The sequence below is a fragment of the Macrosteles quadrilineatus genome, unplaced genomic scaffold, assembly GCF_028750875.1.
Source record: "Macrosteles quadrilineatus isolate MER2022 unplaced genomic scaffold, UCM_ALF_1.0 Scaffold_1__1_contigs__length_201487025, whole genome shotgun sequence".
Lineage (NCBI taxonomy): Eukaryota > Metazoa > Arthropoda > Insecta > Hemiptera > Cicadellidae > Macrosteles > Macrosteles quadrilineatus.
This window is the reverse complement of record NW_026542594.1, coordinates 34,549,200-34,573,206: the sequence shown is the minus strand read 5'-3', so window position 1 is coordinate 34,573,206 and position 24,007 is coordinate 34,549,200. Positions and strand designations below refer to the sequence as shown.

Genomic DNA, 24,007 nt, shown 5'->3' with positions numbered 1-24,007 from the left:
TAGACGGATTGGGCTGAAATTTGGCATGATGATAGCTCACATTCCCGATTAACATACAGGCATATTCTTATCTCAAAAATCCTTTAGGGCTCTGCCCCAGTGGCTCTGTAGTTCCGCATGTTAACCTTATGAGTATTCATATTTAAAGGGAATTAAAGAATTTAGTCAGCTGTTTCTACTGAAAAAGTTGGTTCTATGATTTGCAAAAGCATTAAAAAGTTATAAGATTTACCAACAGGGTCCAGCACTATTATTTTTTTGCATTTATGAAAACAGCTAATTTGAACTAAGCAGCAGCAAAAAACTGTGATAAGCAATGAGAACTGTCAAAGTAAGATTGTTTACAGTTATGTTTATTTTTTTATTTCATTAATAACTTGTGATATTTAAAAAAATTTTTATAATTTGTTTTTATCTATTGTTTAGGTGAAGTGGTAGATAATTATGACTATTGAAGATGTGTCATACTGCCAACCCTGTACGAAGGACGGGTATGACTGCTAGTATATATATATGTGTCCATCCGCACAATAATTTGAGTAATTTTTGTCCGATTTTGATAAAATTTGGTTTGAAGGTGTAAGGCGGGATAAACGTGAATGAGTTCGCGAACCAGCATGATCGGACCATGGGAACGGGGTTTATGGGGTAAAAATTGGGTTTTCTCATTTTTACCCTTAAAACACAAAATTTATCAATTTTTCTCCAGACCTTTTTAAAGAGCTTAAAAAAAAATAATTTAGTATATGAAAGTGTTTTTGTACGGTGATTGGTTACGGAGAAAAAAAAAAAATTGTTAATTTTAATTCCCATGTTATTCTTATGGAGAATATTATAATATGTTGTAGTTGGCTTGTTTATGGATATATTTTGATCAAACTTGGCGGATTGATTTATTTCATACTAAGCTATTGATATTTTAATAAAATACCCCCGCCGCAGCAAACCTGCCGACTAAGCGAATTTCCATTTGTCTGAATTGATTTTCAGTTAAATATATTTTAATAACATTAGGTTTAACGAGTACCTAGGTTTGCTGCTACAAGGAAACTAATAAAGTGTGTTTTTGAGTAAAATATTGATAGCTTAGTACAAAATAAATAAATTTGCCAAGTTTGATCAAAATATATTCATAAACAAGCAAACTACAACATTTGACAATTTTCTCCATAAGAATAACATGGGAATTTTAAATTTACAATTTTTTAAATTTTCTCCGTTACTAATATTTGAACAAAAATACTTTTACATACTAAATTATTTGTTTTTTTAAGCTCTTTAAAAAGGTCTAAAGAGAAATTGGGAAATTTTGTGTTTTGAGGGTCAAAAGTGAGAAAAACCAATTTTTACCCCTTAAAACCCCCCGTAAAGCCCCGTTCCCATGGTCTGATCGTGCTGGTTCGCGAACTCATTCAAGTTTATCCCGCTTTACACCTTTAAACCAAATTTCATCAAAATCGGACAAAAGTTACTCAAGTTATCGCGTTCACGGACGTATATATATATATATATATATATATATAAGTCTATATATATATATATATATACATATATAAAAATTTGAACGAATAGTGTTTTTGGCCTCTGGGGACATCAAAATGAAAAAGTAAATCGGTCCCGGGTCTAGGTCTTACCGTGCCACCTACGGTAATAGCTACTTCCCTATAGGGAAATTCGCTAAAACACACTTTATTAGTTTCCCTGTAGCAGCTAACCTAGGTACTCGTTACATAAATGTTAATTTAATAGAATAATTGAAAATCAATGCAGGCAAATGGAAATTTGCTTAGTCGGCAGGTTTGCTCCAGTGGGGGTATTTTTACTGTAACTTGCATATTTTAAATAGTAAACTTCAATGGGGTTTTATTCCTTTTTGTAGAAAAAGGGTCCTAACTTTTGACTTTTAATGATTTCCAGATTTCAGAAATAAAATTCAGTCAATGACAACATCTAAAATTGATTACAAAATTGGGTTTAACATGAATAAAACAACAAACTAAACTCATTAGGTAAAACAAATCTAACGCATGACTGTAAATTTGAATAATATTAAATAATACCCCCACTGCAGCAAACATGCAAGCTAAGCGAATTTCAATCCACCTGGCTGGAATTTCACTAAATTATTTCCTTAAAATTGTCAGATTTTTTTCCTATTTTAATAACATTAATTGTAATGAGTACGGTACATGATTGATGATGATTAAACATGAAACAATGATTGATTCTTGCCATTCTTCTGGCATCTTTTATTCTTTCCACTCTTTTAGTATTATTTTATGTAATTGACTTGTTCACTACATATTTTACCCCCTCCTTTCAGCATTTCTGATACTACCATGTCCTCTCCTGCTGCAATATAGGCCTAAATGATATTTTCTGTAGCCTAATTTTAGCAAATTTCCCATATAGAGAATAAGCTATTACCGTCTCATGGTGAGACTTGGACCCGGGACCAATTTACATTTTCATTTTGATGTCCCTAAAAGCCAAAAACACCATCCGTTCAAATTCATATATTATATATATGTGTCCGTTAGCACGATAACTCGAGCAAAAAAATCCGATTTCGGTGAAATTTGGTACAAACATAACTTGCATTTATTCGAACGAGTTCGCGAACCAGCATGATCGGAGCATGGGAACGGGGTTTTATGGGAGGGATTTATATGGGTAAAAATTGGTTTTTCTCGTTTTTTCCCTCAAAACTTAAAATTTTCCAAATTTTCTTTAGACCATTTTGAAGAGCGTAAAAAAAACAAATAATTTAGTATATTGAAGTGTTTCTGTATAATTATTGGTTAAGCAGAAAATTGAAAAATAAAAATTCCCATGTTATTCTTATGGAGAATAAGTAAACTGTTGTAGTTTGATTTTTTATGGATAGGCCTATATTTGGATCAAACCTGGCAAATCTATTTATTTTATACTAAGCTATTAATATTTTACTAAAAAACACAATTTATTACCCTCCCTGTAGGCAGCAAACCTAGGTATTCGTTTTAAAACCTAATGTTATTTGAATAGATTTAATTAAAAATAAAATCAGGCAAATGGAAATTCACTTAGTCTGCAGGTTTGCTGTGGCGGGGGTATTTTACAAATAATTTAGTAGTACATTGGTTGTTGGAAAAAGGACTGCCCACTAAAACCAGTTGTGTGGACAGAGGCAAAAATACATGGCATTTTCTATTACCAATCTAGTAGTAAATAAATTAGTATGTCTATTAGTCGGGGGTCTACCCGACCAATTTTCATGATTGAGGTCTCAAATTGAAGGTATGCACGCACAGATTTCTCATCAAGCATCGGCATATATTTTCCTACTGTATTACTCGACCAAAAAACATAATTTGATTCATTTTCGAATTCTTACTTCATTTTAAGATTTAAAAAGATTATTTTAATCAAGTTTTCTTGATTGGAACATTTAGTTATAATGACTATCAAAATAATTTGCAATGAACTTATAAGGAGTATAAAACTCAAATTAACAGCAATTTTGTAGGGAGAATTTTGTATTTGCCAATTTAAAGTCCAAATCAGGATTAAAGTTTGTTATCCTTTTTTCAATTGAAAGGTTCACTTAACTTGGAAGATCTGAATTAAGATAGCTCGATCACTAGGTGCATGCTTACAGCTAATTTTCTCTAATTGGACAAAACGTGGAACGTGGGAGAGAGGTGTACTATCAACATATTTAAACAGGATATCTGGCGGGCTGGTACCGAGAATTCTACTCGAATTCAGTATGGACCAAAAACTACAATGATCACCAATAGCCAAAGAGACTCAATTCATTGCCGGCGATCCATTGGTCCTCTTTTAACATCATAAGTGACTCACGATCACTGGAGGCCATCACAGTTTTACTGATACCGCACAATGCAGTTGCGATTAAAGGACCATCGGGCCAGTCTTTAAGCCGGTAATGACTGCAGTTAGCTCGGACATGGTGAATGGTTCCTCCAGGAAGCGATTCTCACTTGCCACATTAGGCACAACAGGCTTCCGGTATTTCCATAGGTTTTGCCATTAAAAAAAAAGGTTGGTAGCAACTTGATCGGCAGTAACTGTTGTAAAGTTGTCTTTTGGGTTTGTCGCATCTCCATTTATTTTCTTGAGGAACTTCCAGGCCCGTCTGCTGTTCACCTGCATATCTAAACTCTCCACAAGATCACCCCACTTAGTTTTGCAATTTTAGGCAATGACTGACATAAGCTCTTCACCTGCTAGAAGTATGTCCTAAGCAGAGGGATCATTGGAGACGTAGGAATTGGCTAACTCAGGAACTCGCTAACTCGGTCGTGTGTCGGAACTGGCTAACTCTGGAACTGGCTAACCGTCTCAGTTAGGAATTAGCTAACTCCAGAACCCGCTTACTCGATTTTGTCCCGCGGCGGAATTCGCTAACTCTGGAAATTGCTAACCCGGCCGCGCCCACTGCACGGAGCAATGCCAACCTTGTACGACGAAATAATCGTACACTGCCGTACTTCAAAATGTCAGTGTCAATAAAGATACAGTAAATGTTAGTTTTTTTGGTATCATTTAGTGATGGGCGGATCCAAAAATCCAAAACGGATCCGGATCCGGATCTTGAAAAATTATCTGTGTATCTGTATCTGTATCTGTGTATATTTTACAATAGTTCGATCTTCAGTATACTACATCGTGGTTTTTGCATGCAGCATCCAATTTATTTATGCCTGGATCACTTCTTGTTAATCTCTTCCTTAAATTCGTTCCAAGCCCACAGTACTGATAGCTAGGTACAAAACAAAAAACTAGAGGTGTGCAGATATCCGAAAAATCGGGTCGGATTCGATTCGGAAAGATACATGCCATTGCCATATATGTTATTTGCATCAAGAGACAAACACTGAGACATGGCCTTGTCATATAAGTTATTAGCATCAAGAGACAAACACTGAGACATGGCCTTGCCATATAAGTTATTTGCATCTCGAGACAAACACTGAGACATGGCCTTGCCATACAAGTTATTTGCATCAAGAGACAAACACTGAGTCATGGCCTTGCCATATAAGTTATTAGCATCAAGAGACAAACCCTGAGACATGGCCTTGCCATATAAGTTATTAGCATCTCGTGACAACACTGAGTCATGGCCTTGCCATACAAGTTATTTGCATCAAGAGACAAACACTGAGTCATGGCCTTGCCATATAAGTTATTAGCATCAAGAGACAAACCCTGAGACATGGCCTTGCCATATAAGTTATTTGGCCTGCCATATAAGTTATTTGCATCTCGAGACAAACACTGAGTCATGGCCTTGCCATTGCCATATAAGTTATTTGCATCAAGAGGCAGACACTGAGACATGGCCTTGCCATACAAGTTATATGCATCTAGATACAAACATCGAGACATGGCCTTGTCATATAAGTTATTTGCATCTCGAGACAAACACTGAGTCATGGCCTTGCCATTGCCATATAAGTTATTTGCATCTAGATACAAACATCGAGACATGGCCTTGTCATATAAGTTATTTGCCTTCAAGAGACAGGCAAGAAACACTCGGGGAAAAACGTTGTTGTACATGGATACAGACAGCTTTGTATTAGTAAACAAATCGGGGTTGTACAGTGATACAGACTCCTTTGTGTTAGTAAACAAATCGGGGTTTTACAGTGATACAGACTGGACTCCTTTGTGTTAGTAAAAAATCGGGGTTGTACAGTGATACAGTCTCCTTTGTGTTAGTAAAAAAATCGGTCTCTTACATGGATACAGACAGCTTTGTGTTAGGAAAAAAATCGGGAAAAAATTTGAAAAAATCGGATCCATCAAAACCGGATCCAGCCCAAGATCCGGAATTTTTTGGATCCGATCCGGTGCCGGTTCTAGCTCAGATCCGGCGGATCCGGTAGTCCGATATCCGGATCCGACCATCACTAGTATCATTCTAGCAGTGGCTTTGCCTCTTCAGAGAGTCTTGAGATGTAATGGGTTCGACAACCTCAAGGTATAATTTTTCTCGAAACCTGCTGGACAAGCTTGACAAAGGAGTCATACATATCAGGTTGTGGAGGGATATTTTTGATTTCTCTGTCAATGATCTCCCTAAAACCCATCCAGTTGGCCTTTTTGAAATTAAACCTGCGTCATAACAACTTCAGGTTTAACAACATCACTAACTGTGCATAAATCTGTGTTGAGTTCAGAGAATCAGATCACATACAGACTTTTCACACTATGAGGCATCAAAGCTCTCCCGACTATCAAAGCCATCTCTGCTCACAAAGATGTGGTCAGGGTTATATGTTATAATCTATCTTCCATCTACCGCTGTTAAAGGAGCAAGGGAGCTTAGGATCGTGTATGAGCTGCAGGTCATTTGTCTCAGCCCAGGTTTCAAGGTTTGTCCCATTTTCAATTGTTTCTTTGTATCCCCAAGCAATAAGCAATGCTCTGACAATTAAAATCCCCCAAGACGAAATTAATGTCATCATAGCATAGATTATCGGGCTCTGTAAATACATACTGAGATTCAGGAGGCTTATACAAAGAGGTGACACTGTACTGTGGTGTCCTGACTGTTAGTATCTAAGTATTGTTCCTCTCAGTCAGCGAAGCCAGGGCCTGATTAAGGGTCTAGTCGCCAGTAGGCTGACGTTTTTCGCGCCCCCTCCTCCCTTCCACTACCCCTCCTCTCCGCTACTACTTTCAAAATGTCAAAGAATGAATACTAATACTGAATTCAAAATTAAAAATGGCCAAAGGCATTATACTAATATTCAGTTTATTTAAAAACAAAAGAAAACTGATCATAAATAATTATAATGCATGGTTTGATTGGGAACTTTTAAAATAGTAACAAATCGGTTGTTCAAGGAATGTAAAACTTTTTTATTAAAATAATGTATTTATTTTACATTTTATTAAACATATGATTGTATTAAATAAAAGTAGTCCTAACCTAAAATATTAAAAAAACCAAACAATAATATGCATACTTTCTAAATTAGGCCTAACTCTGTTAATTGACTAGGCCTAAACCAATTTTATTAGGACCTTTAGATGGAATTACTTAGTTTACAGCATTAATCCGTATTTATCTGCAACAAAAAGTATCGTTAAATGTTTTTACAAATCAATTATTACTATAAACTAGCTGTAACCCACGGGCTTCACCCCATTTGACTTCATAAGTATTAATAAAACTATTGATTGGTTAAGTTAAGCTGAAATAAACAAATAAGTACAGCTGAGGTATTTTTAACATTAGGTATATGGAAAGTTCCCTTTAGAAAGGATTTAAAGGGCAATTGATGAAATAATGGATAGTTTTGCACAAGGTTTCTCGTCGTTACGAATATTTTAAGTATATGGTTTATGGGGGTGTGACTTGTAGTTTTCTCAAAAGTTCATGGGTACTTTGGGCTTTATATATGGATATAATGATTATGAAAATCTGCCGAACGCACCCTTCCCCACCTCCTTCCCTATCTGCACGAATCCTTTTTTGGAATAAAACATTTTTTACGCCCCCGGTCCCAACTTTAAGTCTAAGCTGTCTGGCGCCCCCCTAAAACACTTGGCTGACTGGTGCCCTAGGCTCCAGCCTAATTAGCCTAATGGGTAATCAGGCCCTGAGCGAAGCTGAGGTGATGTCAATGTATGGTCTGGCAAAAACAGCGCTACCATATTGATCATGAGGTCTCTCTAGAATCAGTCTCATTCCCTCTATGTTGGGTCTAGGTTTTAAAATGCCCCGGTATGTTTCTTGCACTAGGAGGAAGTCGCATTCGTACATCTTGCACATATCAGACAGTAATATTTCTTTGTCTCTCAATATTCCCTCGATATTAATTGATATCGTTACTAATGGCCTTGAAAAAGACCGTTTAGGTAGATTCATTTTTCGAAGTCTTCCGGTTGTAGAAGGATTTCCGCTGAAATGTCAGTGTTGCGCGGGTGCGCCCGATTTTGATGTCGTTCCTAGCGTGTAATGGTCACAATCTTTACGGAGGCTCTTTCTGTGCACACCGATAATAACACGCTTAGCCATAATTTTTTTGTAAGGCTGAATCGCTCTGTTTGACTCTCAAATATAAGAAATAATCTAAATAGGAAGAGCAGTGATATAAGATCTATTTGTGTGGCTCGATAACCAAAGGTAAAGAAGTTCACTACTGTGCGTGTGCCGAGTCGCATCTTTACAATGTTTTAGATTGACCCTGCTCTAACCTGTCCACACCACCTTCCCTCCAATGCCATACCCCCAAAATGCAACTAAGATGATGAATGCTCTTCAGAAGATATCTGAGTGAAAATCCATACAGCTAAACAAAAAATCGCTTATTTTGCAGGTTTGCGGGGGGGGGGGGGGGGGGGTTGCTGAATGTATGTTGCAGCTGATTGAAGGGTTGAATAAATGTTAGTTTATATTTACTCATTTACAATATATATCATTTGCACTTTTATTAAAAAGAAATACTTGGTTTAAATACCGCATAAAAGTTGTATAAAGATAAACACACTGTCATAGCATAAAAAGAAAGAAGGTACCAGTACTCAAAAAGTGGAACACAGATTATTAAAGAAGCTCTTAAACATGTCAATAATAAGGAAGATTAGGTTTGACAAAATTCAAGATGATGATTTAAGCCAAAGAAATCGGAATGCTTGATGATTACGATTTTAACAGATCAACATCAACCAACTGGACGAAAGTTCTGACAGTGAGATTGATAATACCCGTTAGGGTAAAAAATTCCAACACCGACACTAAATATGTTCAATTTTTTATTTGGAATGATTTGTACATGTAAATATTGATCAACAGTAATTAGTAGGTCTACAATTATATAGTTTTAAATTTAGACATTTTCCAACCTAAACTAAACCTTATTTTTGTTAATATCTAGCCTATAGGGTGACAAAATTAGGGACTCATTAGAGGCTAACCTGTATTTTGTTTGGCATCTTGGCAAAAGTAATGGTTCAAGTACAATCCTAAAAAGTTTTTTATGTTTGGATGTTAAAATCTAACATCTAATTTTGTCATTAGCCCATAACAATAATTTTGGAGTAAAATAATTACCAACCCAAACTACTTACAGCATGTGCCGCTTTAAAAAGAAAATCCGCTTTAAAAAGAAAATCTTAACAAGATAATCCTCATGTCCGTAGTCAGTGAGGCTTTTTTCTTCTCTACCTCACTCATAGTCGTGACATGTCAATTCGGAAACTACCTGGTCAAAAAATTAATGTTTTAATAGTTATAGTACATAATCGATTTAGGAAAGGTAATTGTAAGTAACTCAGTTTTTTTTATGAAGGGCAATGTTTTCCATATTAAGTCTACTAGTGATGGCAGAAACCAGGAATTTCAAATCTCAAAACCGAAATCCAAAAATCAAATTCCTAATCTCAAATCTTAAAACATAAACATTAGGGGTGTGCGAAGCAGCAACAAATTTTCGATTCGAAGCAACGATTCGATTCAAAAGATTTTCGATTCGATTCGATGCAACTCGATTCGAAGCGATACGGTATTTTTCTATTCATAATTGTCAATTGAGTGGATTAACAATAATTAAAATTTACCACATTTGTGTAATACAAATTTTTGTTGATGTGGTATTAGGCCTATTCATACTTAACATATGAATTTTATGTGAAAAAATATTTATTTTCAATCATAGGGATTAGAATAACCTGTATTGCTGGAAATACCAGTGAGCTGCTTTACTTGCCTATTTCATAATTTTTACTTGGAATTGGCTCAACTGCAAGAAAGAAGAAAATATTTTTTTATCAAGACATTCATTCTCATTTTAATAACTGTTTAAATAACTAAATAGGTACCGGTAGCTAAATTACAACAAATTTGAATGGAACTTAATATAAAAAGACCATTAAGAAATAAATTTACATATCACAAGTTTAGAGCCTGAGGACCGGCTTCAGGACTGCAAGTAAGAAGAAAATAAAAATAATATGTTTCCACCATGCAATATGTATCATTCATTCCCTGCCTCCTAACCTCCTTAGTATAATAACCTCACACTTACATTATTTGTTACATCATCATAAATAAAGAACTATCTATTATTGGCATCAGTAGGCCTACAGCTTTACATAGGCATTATTTTTTATAGGGCCTAAAATAGTAATAGGCTAAGCAACATGACAAGTGGAGAACTCATTGAAGAAAATATATTGTGTAAACTAATTTACTATAAAACTCAAAAACAGTAAATAACACACAAACATTGTTTATGGTATAATTATTAAGGAATGTAAAAAATGCATATCATGTCATATAGTAGTATAGACCTAAACTGCAAGAGATTAAAATCCTAAAACAACTGATTTTGATTTTGAAAAGAATTAAAAATCCATAAAATAAAGCCAAACAATATCACAATATTACATCTATATATTATTTAAGAGTTACTTTTCGAGTACCTAATTACCTGAAAAGTAACTCTTAAATAATATATAGAAGATTAAAATAATATTAAATCAAGAGATAAGAAAGTTAAATGCTAACTTCTAGTGCCCTTGGCAACACAGGTCAATGTTTTTAAACTACCCTCAATGTTTTTGGAACAGCAGGGTCTTTTTCTCTGAAGGAAGGGTAGTAGTATGTCAACAAAAACAATGAATCACTCTCACCAGCCAGGCCCGGCAATGATGTGTGCATTCAAGGTCATAGGCCCTCCCCCTCCCCTCTTAAACCACCCGGTTGCTACCCAGTTGCTTCAATTGTAGTGATGTGACGAGTCGGGTACTTTCCTGACTCGAGTGACTCGACTCGCCAACTGCCGTGAACTCGAGTTACGAGTCGAGTCAGACTCAACTCGAGACGTTCCGAGTTCGTGTGAGTTCGGCATTCTCCGTACAAGTTCGTTAGTTTTGCGAGTCGGCCGACTCGGTACCGGCCAATAGCGTGTCAGCTTTACGAGTCGACTCGACTCGACTCGAGACGTTCCGAGTTCGTGTGAGTTCGGCATTCTCCGTACGAGTTCGTTAGTTTTGCGAGTCGGCCGACTCGGTACCGGCCAATAGCGTTGAATCTATGCGAGTTGACTCGTAAAGCTGTGACGCTATTGGCCGAAAGCGAGTGCGAGTAAACTCGAGTCAACTCGTTACGTCCCGAGTTCGTTAAGGTTCGGCTTTCTCCGTATGAGTTCGGTTTCTTGACTCGGCTTTTGCGAGTCGGACTCGTAACGTTACGAGTTCGTGTAGCTTCGGCAATCTCCGTACGAGTTTGTAAAGGAAACTCGAGTTGGAATTGAGTTGACTCGACTCGGGTCTTGACTCGAGTCAACTCGACTCGCCAACTCAACTCGTCACATCACTATTCAATTGCTGACAAAATGCAAGTGATGAAACAAGGAAGTAGAGACAAAAAAATATATTTCTTTATTCAAAAACACAAAACTGTTACAGATCATTTTCAAAGAAATTAATTCATTGTAATTTGTGAGTTGTAAATTTTTTTAACCCCATCCAACCAAGATACAGATCTGTTCACTATATCAGATATTTCTTTTGTTTATAATTTATTATGTAAAATACTAAAATATATTTTTAATTAGGTATGGAATAAACAATAAATGATTAAACTAGTATGTCTGAATAAATAGTCTTTCTATTCTTTTGAATTTGTTTTCTTTGCACTATTAGTGTTGCGTCACGGCTTTTGTCTTGTCACTTGTCAGTAGACGACTAGACTGACTCTGGCTAGTGGCAGTGCGGCAATTGCTCTGTTGTGTTTTTATTCTTAAAGGTCGTGAGCCAACTTAATCTTTAATTCTCATTTGAACATTTTAATTCCTCTGTAATAATAGATATAATAATAATATAAGTGTTTCTTTGGAAATAAATTATTCTTTTTTTTTAGTTTGCCCGAACAGACCCCTAACAAAAATACCAAATGTATCAGTCTATAACATTAATCTTACCAGTTAAGTATTAAGTAACAATTTTTCAGACTTATTTTTAAAATGATTTTGGAGTAACATATCTTGTTTTGGCTAGGTTTACAGTAGTAAAATATTTCTCACACTGCTTACATTAAGACAAAAAACAAAACCTCTCATCATTTGCAATGTCAAAACAAAAAATAATATAAAACAATTAAAGCTCTATTTAATGCAAAGAATGTATTAAATAAGAACGCCTTCGTAAAGGAAACGCAACAGCAACGCGCTCCTGTATTGCGGGTATTGCATTGACTTTCTGCAGGCGTTTTCGTATATGGATACTGACTCCCTCATGAATCGAATCGTTTTTTGACCACCACTGAATCGAATCGCGATTCGATGAATCGAATCGAATCGAAATTTCGATGCATTTTCGATGCATTGCACACCCCTAATAAACATGAACCTTTTTTTCGTTGCCTAGTCACAGGTATTAATAAAGTGTATTAATTATTATGCAATCAAAACTGACTCCTGACCGTGACACAATAAAACTAGGTGGCGTTCGCAAAGGCATCCACAAAATTGAGCGGAGTCATCAAGGGTTTATATTATATTGTTTTTGTCATACTGCGGACGCATGCATTAAAACGACTGTTTTTACTCAGTCAGTTTTGAGTGTGTTTTGGAGTCAGTAAAATGGCACGTCTAAAGTAGCATTTTTACTCTTTAGGGAGTAAAAATTGTTTTTAGCCTCTATGGAGTAAACATCAGCTGTTGTCAACTCAGTTGGAAATTTCGATTGTAAACGATTGAATGTATCAAAAATATGTATCGATTCGTGCTTCGTAATCATTTTAACCTACAGTCTACAGTCTCTTCCCATAGCATTTTAGCATTACAGATACATTAATCCATTCCCACTCTTAACACTGCTCACCTTTACTACTTCCTTCATCACCCCCTATGTCGTGGACCTGTTTCCCTCTCTTCCCATAGCTTTTTAGGATTGCAAATACGTATTTGCTAAAGACTGTTCCCACACTCTGCACTGCTAGCCTTACTACTTCCTTCACCAATTCCTACGTCATAGACCTGTTTCCTTCCCTTCTCATAGCATTTTAGGATTGAAGATACATTAATCTAACTGCCACAGACGGTTCTCACACTATGCTCATACTTTCATCGCAATCAACACGCCTACCAGCCAGGCAAGTCCTGTGAAACCGCTCTGCACGAATTGGTCAGCAGAATTGAGGACAGCCTGGCTGCTAAGGAAATAGCCCTATGCACCTTCATGGACATTGAAGGAGCTTTCGACAATGTAACATACGGAGCAATGGTGCGGGGAATTTGTGAGCGTGGACTCGAGCAATCTCTGTGTAGTTGGACAGAGTCTATGCTTAACTCAAGACGCACCGTAGCCGACTTTCTTGGTGAAAAAATTGTGATCGCACCCACAAAAGGATGTCCACAGGGAGGTGTACTTTCACCCTTACTGTGGAACCTTGTGGTGGACGGTCTTTTAACTGAACTCACCAGCAAGGGCATCTTTGTCCAGGGCTATGCAGATGACGTAGTCCTCATGGTACAAGGAAAATTCACAAACATTGTAGCTGACGCCATGAACGGCAACCTACAATGTGTTAAACAATGGTGTCTCAGAGAAGGACTCAACATTAATCCTTCTAAGACAGTCATAGTTCCTTTCACCAGGAAAAAGAACCTGGATTCTCTTTCCAGGTTGAAAATTGGCACTACTCAGCTGGGAGTGTCGAGTGCGGTCAAGTATTTAGGACTGACACTTGACTCCAAGCTGACGTGGAACAACCACCTGAATAACGCGCTGCATAAGGCCAAATGGGCGCTCATGACGTCCAGGAGGTTTGCAGGAACCACCTGGGGAATTAAACCCCACATAGCACTCTGGCTATACGAGGCTGTGGTCAGGCCTCAGATTACCTATAGTTCACAAGTCTGGTGGACAAAGGTGAATCAGGTAACTGTCATAGCCAAGCTAGAAAGCATGCAAAGGCTCGGCACGCTACAGGCCACTGGAGCCTTCAGGAGTAGTACATCAGCTACTCTAGAAGTCGCTCTTGGGCTGCTACCACTGGACATCTTCATCAGATCTGAGGCCCTCAAGGCAGCTTACCGTCTGAAGGCTGCAAATCTGTGGAGGGAAGGCCTGTCAGGGGCAGGTCACTTCGCCATCGCTAAGACTTTGGCTGAGTGTCCTGTGCTTGACATGACCTCGGACTTCCTAAGCAAGAAAGCAGTTTTCACAAACCCTTTAATGTTGAATTCCGCTCCAGAGATGAGTGGAAACATCAGGAAGGGTATCTCCAAGATATGGAGAGCTTCGTCTGGTACACAGACGGCTCCCTAATCGATGGAAAATCTGGTTTTGGGGTTTACTGTCAATCACCCAGAACAGAACTATCAGGAAGTCTGGGATAATACTGTACCATCTTCCAGGCAGAAATCTATGGCATCTTGGCTTGTGCCAACCTAGGACTAGCCAGACGGTACCAAGACAAAAGGATAATGATTTTATCTGATTGTCAGGCTGCTCTCAAAGCTCTTGACTCAAACGAAGACACCTCAAAACTGGTCTGGAAGTGTTTCAACACCCTCTGCAGACTTGCATCACAGAACTCTGTAACTCTCGGCTGGGTCCCAGGCCATGTAGGCATTGGCGGCAACGAGAGTGCAGACAAGCTGGCAAAAAAAGGTGCGAGCATGCCACTCTTTGGACCAGAGCCATTTTGTGGCATCAGCAAAGCGGCCGCTAAACATGTAATCAACAAATGGTCCAGGGGACAACATCTTGAGCGTTGGCGTAATTATCCTGGACAATCACTTGGCAAAAAACTGCTCTCAGAACCTAGCACCCTCTTCACTCGCTGGCTGCTAAAGCTGGGGAGAGGGCAGGTCAAGCAAGTACTTGCTCTTATCACTGGACACGGCCATTTCAGGAAACATCTGCACACTCTAGGAATTGTCAATGACAAGCAGGAGTGTCGACTTTGTAACCAGTCCGATGAGACTGCAAAACACATTATTCTGGACTGTGATGGACTACGGGCTAGGAGAAGGGCTCTGTTTGGTCTAAAGCAGCCAGGAGAGGAACCAGACGCTAACATTGGGCAAAAGCTCCTGTACCTAGTTAAAGACACAGGCATAGGCTTACCCAGTTAGTGGCAAGTGGGATGCACAATAAGCTTCGGTTGACATGCTTGGACCATGAGTCCACCCTCTTACAATCAATCAATCAATCAATCATGCTCATACTTTACTACTTCCTAAGCCACTTCCTACGTCGTGGGCCTGTTTTCATCACTTTCCATAGCATTTTAGTATTTTAGATACGTTAATCTAATTGCCACAAACATTCCCCACACTCCGCACTGCTAGCCTTTACTACTTCTTTCACCATTTCCTATGTCGTGGGCATGCTTCCATCCCTTCTCATAGGATTTCAGCATTGCAGATACATTAATCTAACTGCTACAAACGGTTTCCAGTTCCCACACTCCACACTGCTCACCTTACTTCTTCCTTCACATCTTCCTACGCCGCGGACCTGTTCCCTCTCTTCCCGTAGCATTTTAAGATTGTAGATACCTTAATCTAATCGTCATACACAGTTCCCACACTCCGGACAGCTCGCCTTGACTACTTCCTTCACCACTGCCTACGTCCCAGACCTGTTTTCCTCCATTCCCATAACATTTTAGGATTGCAGATCCCTTAATCTAATCGTCATTAACAGTTCCCACACTCCAGACTGTTCGCCTTTACTACTTCCTTTACCACTTCCTACGTCACGGACCTGTTTCCCTCCCTTTCCATGGCATTTTAGAATTGCAGATACTTTAATCTAATCGTCATGAACAGTTCCCACACTCCGGTCTGCTCGCCTTTACTACTTCCTTCACCACTTCCTACGTCACGGATCTGTTTCCCTCCGTTTCCATAGCATTTTAGAATTGCAGATACCTTAATCTAATCGTCATAAACAATTTCCACACTCCGGACAGCTCGCCTTGACTACTTCCTTCACCACTTCCTAAGGTGTCGCGGACCTGTTTTCCTCCCTTCCCATAGCATTATTGGATTGCAAATACTTTAATCTATTGGTCATAAACAGATCTCACACTCCGAACAACTCGCCTTTACTACTTCCTTCACAACTTCCAAGTTACGGACCTGTTTCCCTCCCTTTCCTTAGCATTTTAGAATTGCAGATACTTTAATCTAATTGTCATAAACGGTTCCCACACTCCGGACAGCTCAACTTGATTACTTCCTTCACCACATTCTCATAATCCTACGTCGCAGACCTGTTTTCCTCCCTTCCCATAGAATTTTAGGAATGCAGATACCTTAATCTAATCGTCATAAACAGTTTCCACACTCCAGACTGCTCACCTTTACTACTCCCTTCACCACTTCCTACGTCACGGACCTCAAGCTAGTGTCGTCATTTGATTACATTTATGATCCATACCGTTTCTGTTCTAATATCTGTGGAATAATGCTATTAGCTCTTTCTTTATCTACTGCATTTAAAAGTCAATAGCTGATCATATGTCTTTGTTTATGTGTCAAATACTGCTTCCATAAGGATTACATTGAAACTTTGAGACCCAGCGGGGCGGATTCCTGAGAGACTTTTTTAACGCCATATAGATTTTGGCACTCACCAGTATGGTCTTTATCACCATGCAAAATTTGAAAACGATTGATTCAGCCGTCTAGGAGGAGTTTGCGTATTACGAAATGCATAAGAGTCGACGTATAAGAGCTTCGCTCAATAATATGTGACTAATACACTTTAAAACCACAAAAATTATGTTTTTGATAAACAACAATCGCTAAAAGAAATTAAACTCTTGACTCAAACATTTTTTAAATATTATATGAACAAAACAAAAATATAGTGGTCAATATTTATTTGTCTTTAATAAATATCAATATTGAACCAGAATTGTAAGTTGTTCTATTATTAGTATTTAGTAGTAGTTAATTCATACTAAATACCAACTGATTTAACTAAATTTGTAAATTCGTTAGATAGAATGTTGTTAGGTACTGGGGTAATTGGTTCTTAGTTTGATAAAGTATTAGTTCAGAATATGATTTCCTTGTTTCATCAGTGTTAGTGGGGATCTATTTGCTCCATTGCTGCCAGCTTGTGTGTACAGTAGTCGCAGCTAGTCTGGGAGCGCGGCCGCACTAGGGCGTGGGGTGTAGAGGGGAGTGTTTATTGCTCATTTCCAAAAAAACGTCAGTTCAGCGGCTGAGGGTTGTGAGCTGTGGGGGTGAGTGAGCTGTGGGGGTGAGTGAGCTGTAATTCTCAGGATGTCTAGTACACAAGGGTCCGCGCGCCCAGACTTACTGCGACTACTGTATTCGGTGGTATAAACGATACAACTACAAAATAATGTCTGCAGTTTTCAAATCAAAACTGCCAAATGTCAGCTGTCAAGCTATTGTTTCAAAGGTGGAGGGGATAGATTTCTTCCCCTAAAACTGCCTAGATTTTGTGAATGAAGTATAGTAGGTATGAAAATATCTCCCACAAAACCTTCAATATCAATTCTTAAAATTTTGTATGGGCTTGCCTTTCTATCGTATTTCTAAACGTGGTGCCATTTCCGCACTTGATCCTCCTCTTCTTGGGATTCGGGGCTTTTTTTTTTAGTTCGCTATTTAGCTACCACAAATGGAAAATGGCTTACAAAATTAGGGATTTAAGTTTAAAAACCTTCCTTTAAATAAAATAAAATAATTATTTTTTTAGGAAATAAAGTTAATCGCGGATAGTAAATCAAATCAATATGAAAACAGTATCAATAATTAGTTAAATGTTAATTTTGATAGGTTATTCTGGCATTGGGGGACTTCATGAATGTGCAATGTCATGCGTGTATTGGAGGAACCAATCTGGGCGAAGATCTCCGCAAGCTGGACTACGGCCAACACGTTGTATCAGGCACTCCTGGCCGAGTGTTTGACATGATACGACGTCGTGTGCTGCGTACTCGCTCCATCAAGATGTTGGTGCTGGATGAGGCTGACGAGATGTTGAACAAAGGATTCAAAGAGCAAATCTATGATGTTTACAGATATTTGCCTCCTGCTACACAGGTAAAGACCCTACAATAATAACTGACATAGTATTTTAAATCCAGTGTTTCATGAATAATTTATTAAGTTGAATCAAAGTTAGAAAATCCAGTTGAAATAAAATTTGATGAAAGAGAATGTGATATCGTCACTATACTGTACGTGATTCAATTCCTTTGATATCACGGACGATTAATATCAAACATTAGAAATGACAAAATAAATTTTAACAAAAACTAGGTATCTTCTTTATTGTATTCAACAAAACAACATACTAAACTATTTTCTGTTTACAAAAACAATTGAAAAACATATGACTGTTTATATATTAATTACTAAACAGTCTTTTGGCAAACTTATATGAAATATATTGAGGGGTTTTCTTTATCAATGATTAATCATCGTACGTCAATCATCCCCCCCCAAAACCCTCAATATATATTTCAAATCTTCCTCTTTCTAGACCTTAAGTTATACCCAGGTGAAGCATCGTTATGGTCTTCAGCTTCTTGCTCTTCGAACTCTCTTCGGCTTGTCGATTCATATGTTTGATTTGTTTTACGTTTTCTTTATGCCATGCAGTCAAATTCATAGTTTCAGGAGACTTTTCATGCATGAAGTTCCAATCACCAGTTCTTTTTATTTCCCGACCAAGGAAAAGTGGCCGACGTCCACTCATGCTTGTACTAGCTTTTTGGTTGTTAGCCTTGGTACAGGCACAGATAGTGCAGGATTGGACGTAGTTCTTGATGTCCCGATGCATAGGGTAGCAGCCGGAATCCCTGGTTAGGATTGAGGGGCAACCCTCTTTCCGAAGGGTCTGCTTCGGCAGCCGGCGAGCCTGATGACCTTAAGTCATCCGCCCATGATGTGCTAAAGGTTGATGCGTAAGCTTCGGCCTACATCATGGGGCCCGGGTTGAGTCTCACGACAGGTACCGGGTACGTAGTCAGGGGGCTTCGGCTCTCATGACAAAGAATAATAATAAATAAATAAAATAATAAATAATAATAAATGTCCCGATGCATATTTACCCAGAAGAAACGACGCCGAATCGAAGTGTAGGTCTCATCTTGTCCTGGATGGCCAGCTTCAGGGCTGTCGTGGTACTTCTCTAGAATACTTACACTCTGAGACTTCGGAACTACAATCACAGGGGAAGATTCTGATAGATGAGATTTGTACATAAGTAAACTCTCTTCCAAGCGAAGGTTCTTATAGCATGTCTTAAACTGGAATGGGATAGCTTCGGAATTATTGTAACGTTTGGTTATCCAGGATTTCATTCTACTACAAGCTGCATCTTCATTCTGCCATTTCTTTATCAGTTCCAAGTCAATGTCACAATTTTCCCGTTGTGCCACCATAAGAACAGGCTCAATCTGTCTTAACTTCATTGGGACTGGAACTTCCCTCTCCATGAGTTCTTTGGATATCTCACCACTGTCTACCGGTTTTCTTGACAAGCTATCAGCAATAGTTTTATTGTTGACTTGACGTAAATCCACACAAAGCCTGTAGTCTCCGTTCTTCTTTTTGGGTAATACTATTGGTGAAGCCCATCCTGAAGATGACGGTTCAATTAGCCCTTGATTATCCATTTCCTTTACTTTGTCGGGGTTAAGAGGGTAAGGTTTCTGTTTGACAGGAGTGTCATCTTTACAAGAGATCTTATGTTTTACCGTAGTAGTGAACCCAATTCTGTCTGTAATTACTTCTGGAAAGATACTGAGTAAATTATTCAAGTCTGTTCTTTGATTGAGATCCAATATTCCCGTTTTCAGTTCATCCAAAATGTTGTTTTCTAATTCTGCTCCCAAATCAAAGTGTTTGTCCTCTAACCATCCCAATCTGACTCTATTTTTAATGCCAAAAATTATTTCATTTGCTGTATAATCTATCAACACACCGTATTTTACAAGGAAATCATGCCCTAGTATGATTTCCGGGATTAAATCCTTAATCACTTTTACCGGAATGTGAATAGATTCTTGAGAACATTTGGCTTCAAGAAAAGTAAATCCTTCGATTTTGTAATTTATATCTTGTACTGCACCTTTGACAACAGTTACGCCGTCTGGACGAACAGGTTTTAACAATTTTGCCACCGTCATGTCAATAAACGAATGTGATGCTTGAGTATCAAGGATTGCAGTAAAATATTTGTCACCAATCTGTAAACCAATTGCCGGTCGGGGATTACCCACACTCTCACTAGAAATTTGACCAATATAGGTTCGTTCTGACTTGTAGTTTTGGGACTTAGAAACTCTTCCTGAACCATTCTCGTCCCTATTAGAATGGTTCTGGTCTAGATAATTCTCCGGACAACGGGCCTTCACATGCCCAGTTTGCCCACATTGATAGCATTTAAAGGAATTAACAAGGTTCAAAGATCTTGCTTTTGAGGAATACAAGCTTACCTCTTCGTCTAGTTTTGCTACTATGCTCCTAAACTCGTCAAATGATTTTGGTTGAGCTACTTTAACGAGAGACCTAATCTTATCATGTAAAAGTTCCACAATATAAGTAACACTCTCGTCAATACTCCCACCATAATTCATTCTCTTAAACAACTGTAACTTTTGAATAACAAATGCTCCAGCTCTCATGCCACTAGGTTGAACATCCGTCAAGAATTTCTTTGTGATTAATGCTTTGACAGCCTCTGAATTAAATCTCTGCATAAACTCATGTTTGAATGTGTCCCATTCTAGACTTAGACCCTTAATGTTTTGCCACCAAGTACCTGCCGAACCTCTCAACTGTTGGCTCACAATCTGCACATATATTTCTGACGGTATACACGTCCGTTTTAACAAAGACTCGCTAGTAGCTAAAAACGCTGTGGGACATTCCTCTAACCTGCCGTGAAATTCCGGTAAGCTGTCTTTTATAATTTTGGGATCCACAGCAGGCATGAATGATGGTTGGTACTCTGGATTATTCCAAGTAATTGTCTTTTCCTGTGAGGATATCTGTGTTTCAATAGCTTGAATTTTATTGTGAAATGTAGTTTCCATGTAATCAATTTTAGTTTCCAATTCATTTAATTTATCAGAGTTACCATCAAAATTTGTTTCTAATTTTGTAATTTTATCAATGGTCACGACAACATCTGACTCCAATGATTCAATTCTTTTGTCTAATTTTGAATAGTTGTGAGAAATTTGTTCCATAAATGATGACATTTTACTATTAATATCTGCCGACTGTGTGTCAAGTTTCTCAGATTGGATATCTAGTTTCTCCGAAATTTTGGACAGTAGAGTACTCACCGGGTCAGGTTGTGGTATTTGTTCTGCCAACTGGGTATTCCGTCCTACCCGTGATCGAAGGTCGTAGGCTTTGCTTCCTGCCTCCTTCTGCTCACCTTCTTCCAGGCCTTTCTCTAGCATTTCAGTTGTAAAATCTTTAACTCCTAATTTTGTCATTTCTAAATTAAAAGTCCTGTCACGGTCGCCAATTGATATCGTCACTATACTGTACGTGATTCAATTCCTTTGATATCACGGACGATTAATATCAAACATTAGAAATGACAAAATAAATTTTAACAAAAACTAGGTATCTTCTTTATTGTATTCAACAAAACAACATACTAAACTATTTTCTGTTTACAAAAACAATTGAAAAACATATGACTGTTTATATATTAATTACTAAACAGTCTTTTGGCAAACTTAGGCCTATATGAAATATATTGAGGGGTTTTCTTTATCAATGATTAATCATCGTACGTCAAATGAAAAAGAAATAAGAGTGAAAGAGACAAAGTGAAGCCACAGCAAAGCAGGCCAGGTGTCCTAGTTTTGTATGATTGTTAGGCTTATTGAGTAAGTAAAATCATAGATAAAACTTACTCCCTTAGTAGATTTGTCATCCTTATGGAACAGCTGAAGCCAATTTTAATGTTAGTTCTGTACGTCCAACTGTAGAGGTTGTGTTTTGTTTTCAATTCGTTTCTTGTTATTTCAGTAATTTAAAACCTCATTTAACCAAATAAAAAGATATAATTTATAAACAATAACTCATCCCCTTGTTCTATAACCAAATAGTACAAATCATGAAAATAAACCCTAAAATAATAGACACAAAATTTTGTCTACCCCAGCAATCAGTGTGGACGTACATGAACTAGACACGAAAAACAAGCTTCAAAATTTACAATGGGATGATGAGTCTACTTGTGTTGCTTAGTCTATGGTAAAATTCTAGCAAACCATATTGAAGTTTTCTGCCGTAACTAACTTCTCTCTTGCACTACAGTACATGTTATATATTATATTATATAGATTGTTCGCTCAGTTTGTTTCCAAACCATCTATTTAAAAAATTGTTTATCATAGTTGACAAGAGAATGTTTAGAGGAGTCCTTAAGCTTTTTTCACAGAGAAAAAACTTTTTATATCCTAATGCACAAATTTTGAAACATGAGTAGTTATTTTATTGGAAATTAAAAACAAATACATTTTACCATCTTACTTTTGTTTAATTAGGCTAAATAATGTCTCATCCAGCCAATAAAAAGAGTTACTCTTTGAAATAGATCATATTACAGAAGAACATAATTAATCTGGATTAATTGGGACTGGACCTCATCCGGATTATCAAATTATCTGGATTATCAAAATTACCTTAAAAATTGGCCATTAATCATAATTTAGGGATAGTCCATGGATAAAAATTCTGGTCATTGATAGTCGGTCATGGAAATAGATAAAAAATCATGGAAATACCTAATAATGGAGAGGGGACTTTCAATGCTCTATTCGGCCATAACCCCCACTATTGTAGAATTTTTCAGTATTTTTCACAATTCTATTTATTACATACTTTGTGATTGGCTGACCAGGATTTACTTTTAAATATTATACATAAGACTTACTGTCTTGAAGCAATCCAGTGTTGTACTTAGTGTACAGCTGTTTCAGCTTTACAAAGCCATCTTCAGCACTTCTTCATAGAGGTTATTTCATAATAAATATGCGAACGTCCTTGTTCTTCTCAACTTGTTACAATATATTTTAAACACAAATAAAAACACGAAAGACGAAAGATAAACTTTGGTTGGCCTACTTGTATGTCGCAACATAACCCCACTTTGACACATTGTTTTCCATGCTAGAGACAAATTCAGATGATTGAAGATCTGGATTTTTGACGTCCGAATTATAAACATTCTACTGTATTTAATTTTTGCAGGTTGTTCTTGTATCTGCTACATTGCCTCATGAAATCCTTGAAATGACTAGTAAATTCATGACTGACCCAATCCGCATTCTGGTGAAACGGTAAGTTTGATTTTTAGTTAGAATAGTTTTTGAGATTTTACAGTAGGCATATAGTTATTTAAAACTCTTTTAAATACTTACTTACCTCATAATATCTTAAGCAAAATAAAAATCCATATGAGATGGCTCTAGCCAATTGTTACAAGGGTTAACACGTTTGTTGCAGGCTACTATAATTGTAATACCTACTTGAGCACTAGCACTCCATGCAGTCTACTATAAATGTAGCAATCAGTGTTGCCACCCTGGACCCATGAAAATTATCCCACCTGAGTAAGGAAAATCCCCAACCAAAACAAAAATCCTCCAGTAATCCATCAAGTCATAAAAATCTGTATAGAAAGTCCCCAATTTTCCGCTATCCAACCGCCAAATTCTACAAAAATCCTTTTTAACTACCAATTATCCTCAATTCATACCTATCTATGCCATAGTGTGTGGGTAAAAATTCACTCTACATGAATATATTACTATAACATACATACATTATTTATTCACTCCATATCAAATGTGTATAGTATCTTTTCTGAGCGGTAAAAATCCTCATTTTATCCTCAGCTAAAACAAAAATCCTCCAATTATCCACCAAGCCATAAAAATCTAAAGAAAGTCCCCAACTGTTCTCCATCCAATCGCCAAATTATATAAAAGTCTCTTTTAACCCTTTTA

At 37.5% G+C, this 24,007-nt stretch overlaps 1 protein-coding gene across 1 annotated transcript in view; it reads left to right on the top strand.

Moving 5' to 3' along the window:
* LOC128982549 (eukaryotic initiation factor 4A-III) overlaps positions 1–24,007 on the top strand; it is a 100,760-nt gene that overhangs the window by 8,684 nt on the left and 68,069 nt on the right. The window contains exons 3-4 of the mRNA XM_054401506.1: positions 17,799–18,065; positions 23,250–23,338. Coding sequence (XP_054257481.1) covers positions 17,799–18,065; positions 23,250–23,338 — 356 coding nt within the window. The remainder of the gene's footprint in view (positions 1–17,798; positions 18,066–23,249; positions 23,339–24,007) is intronic.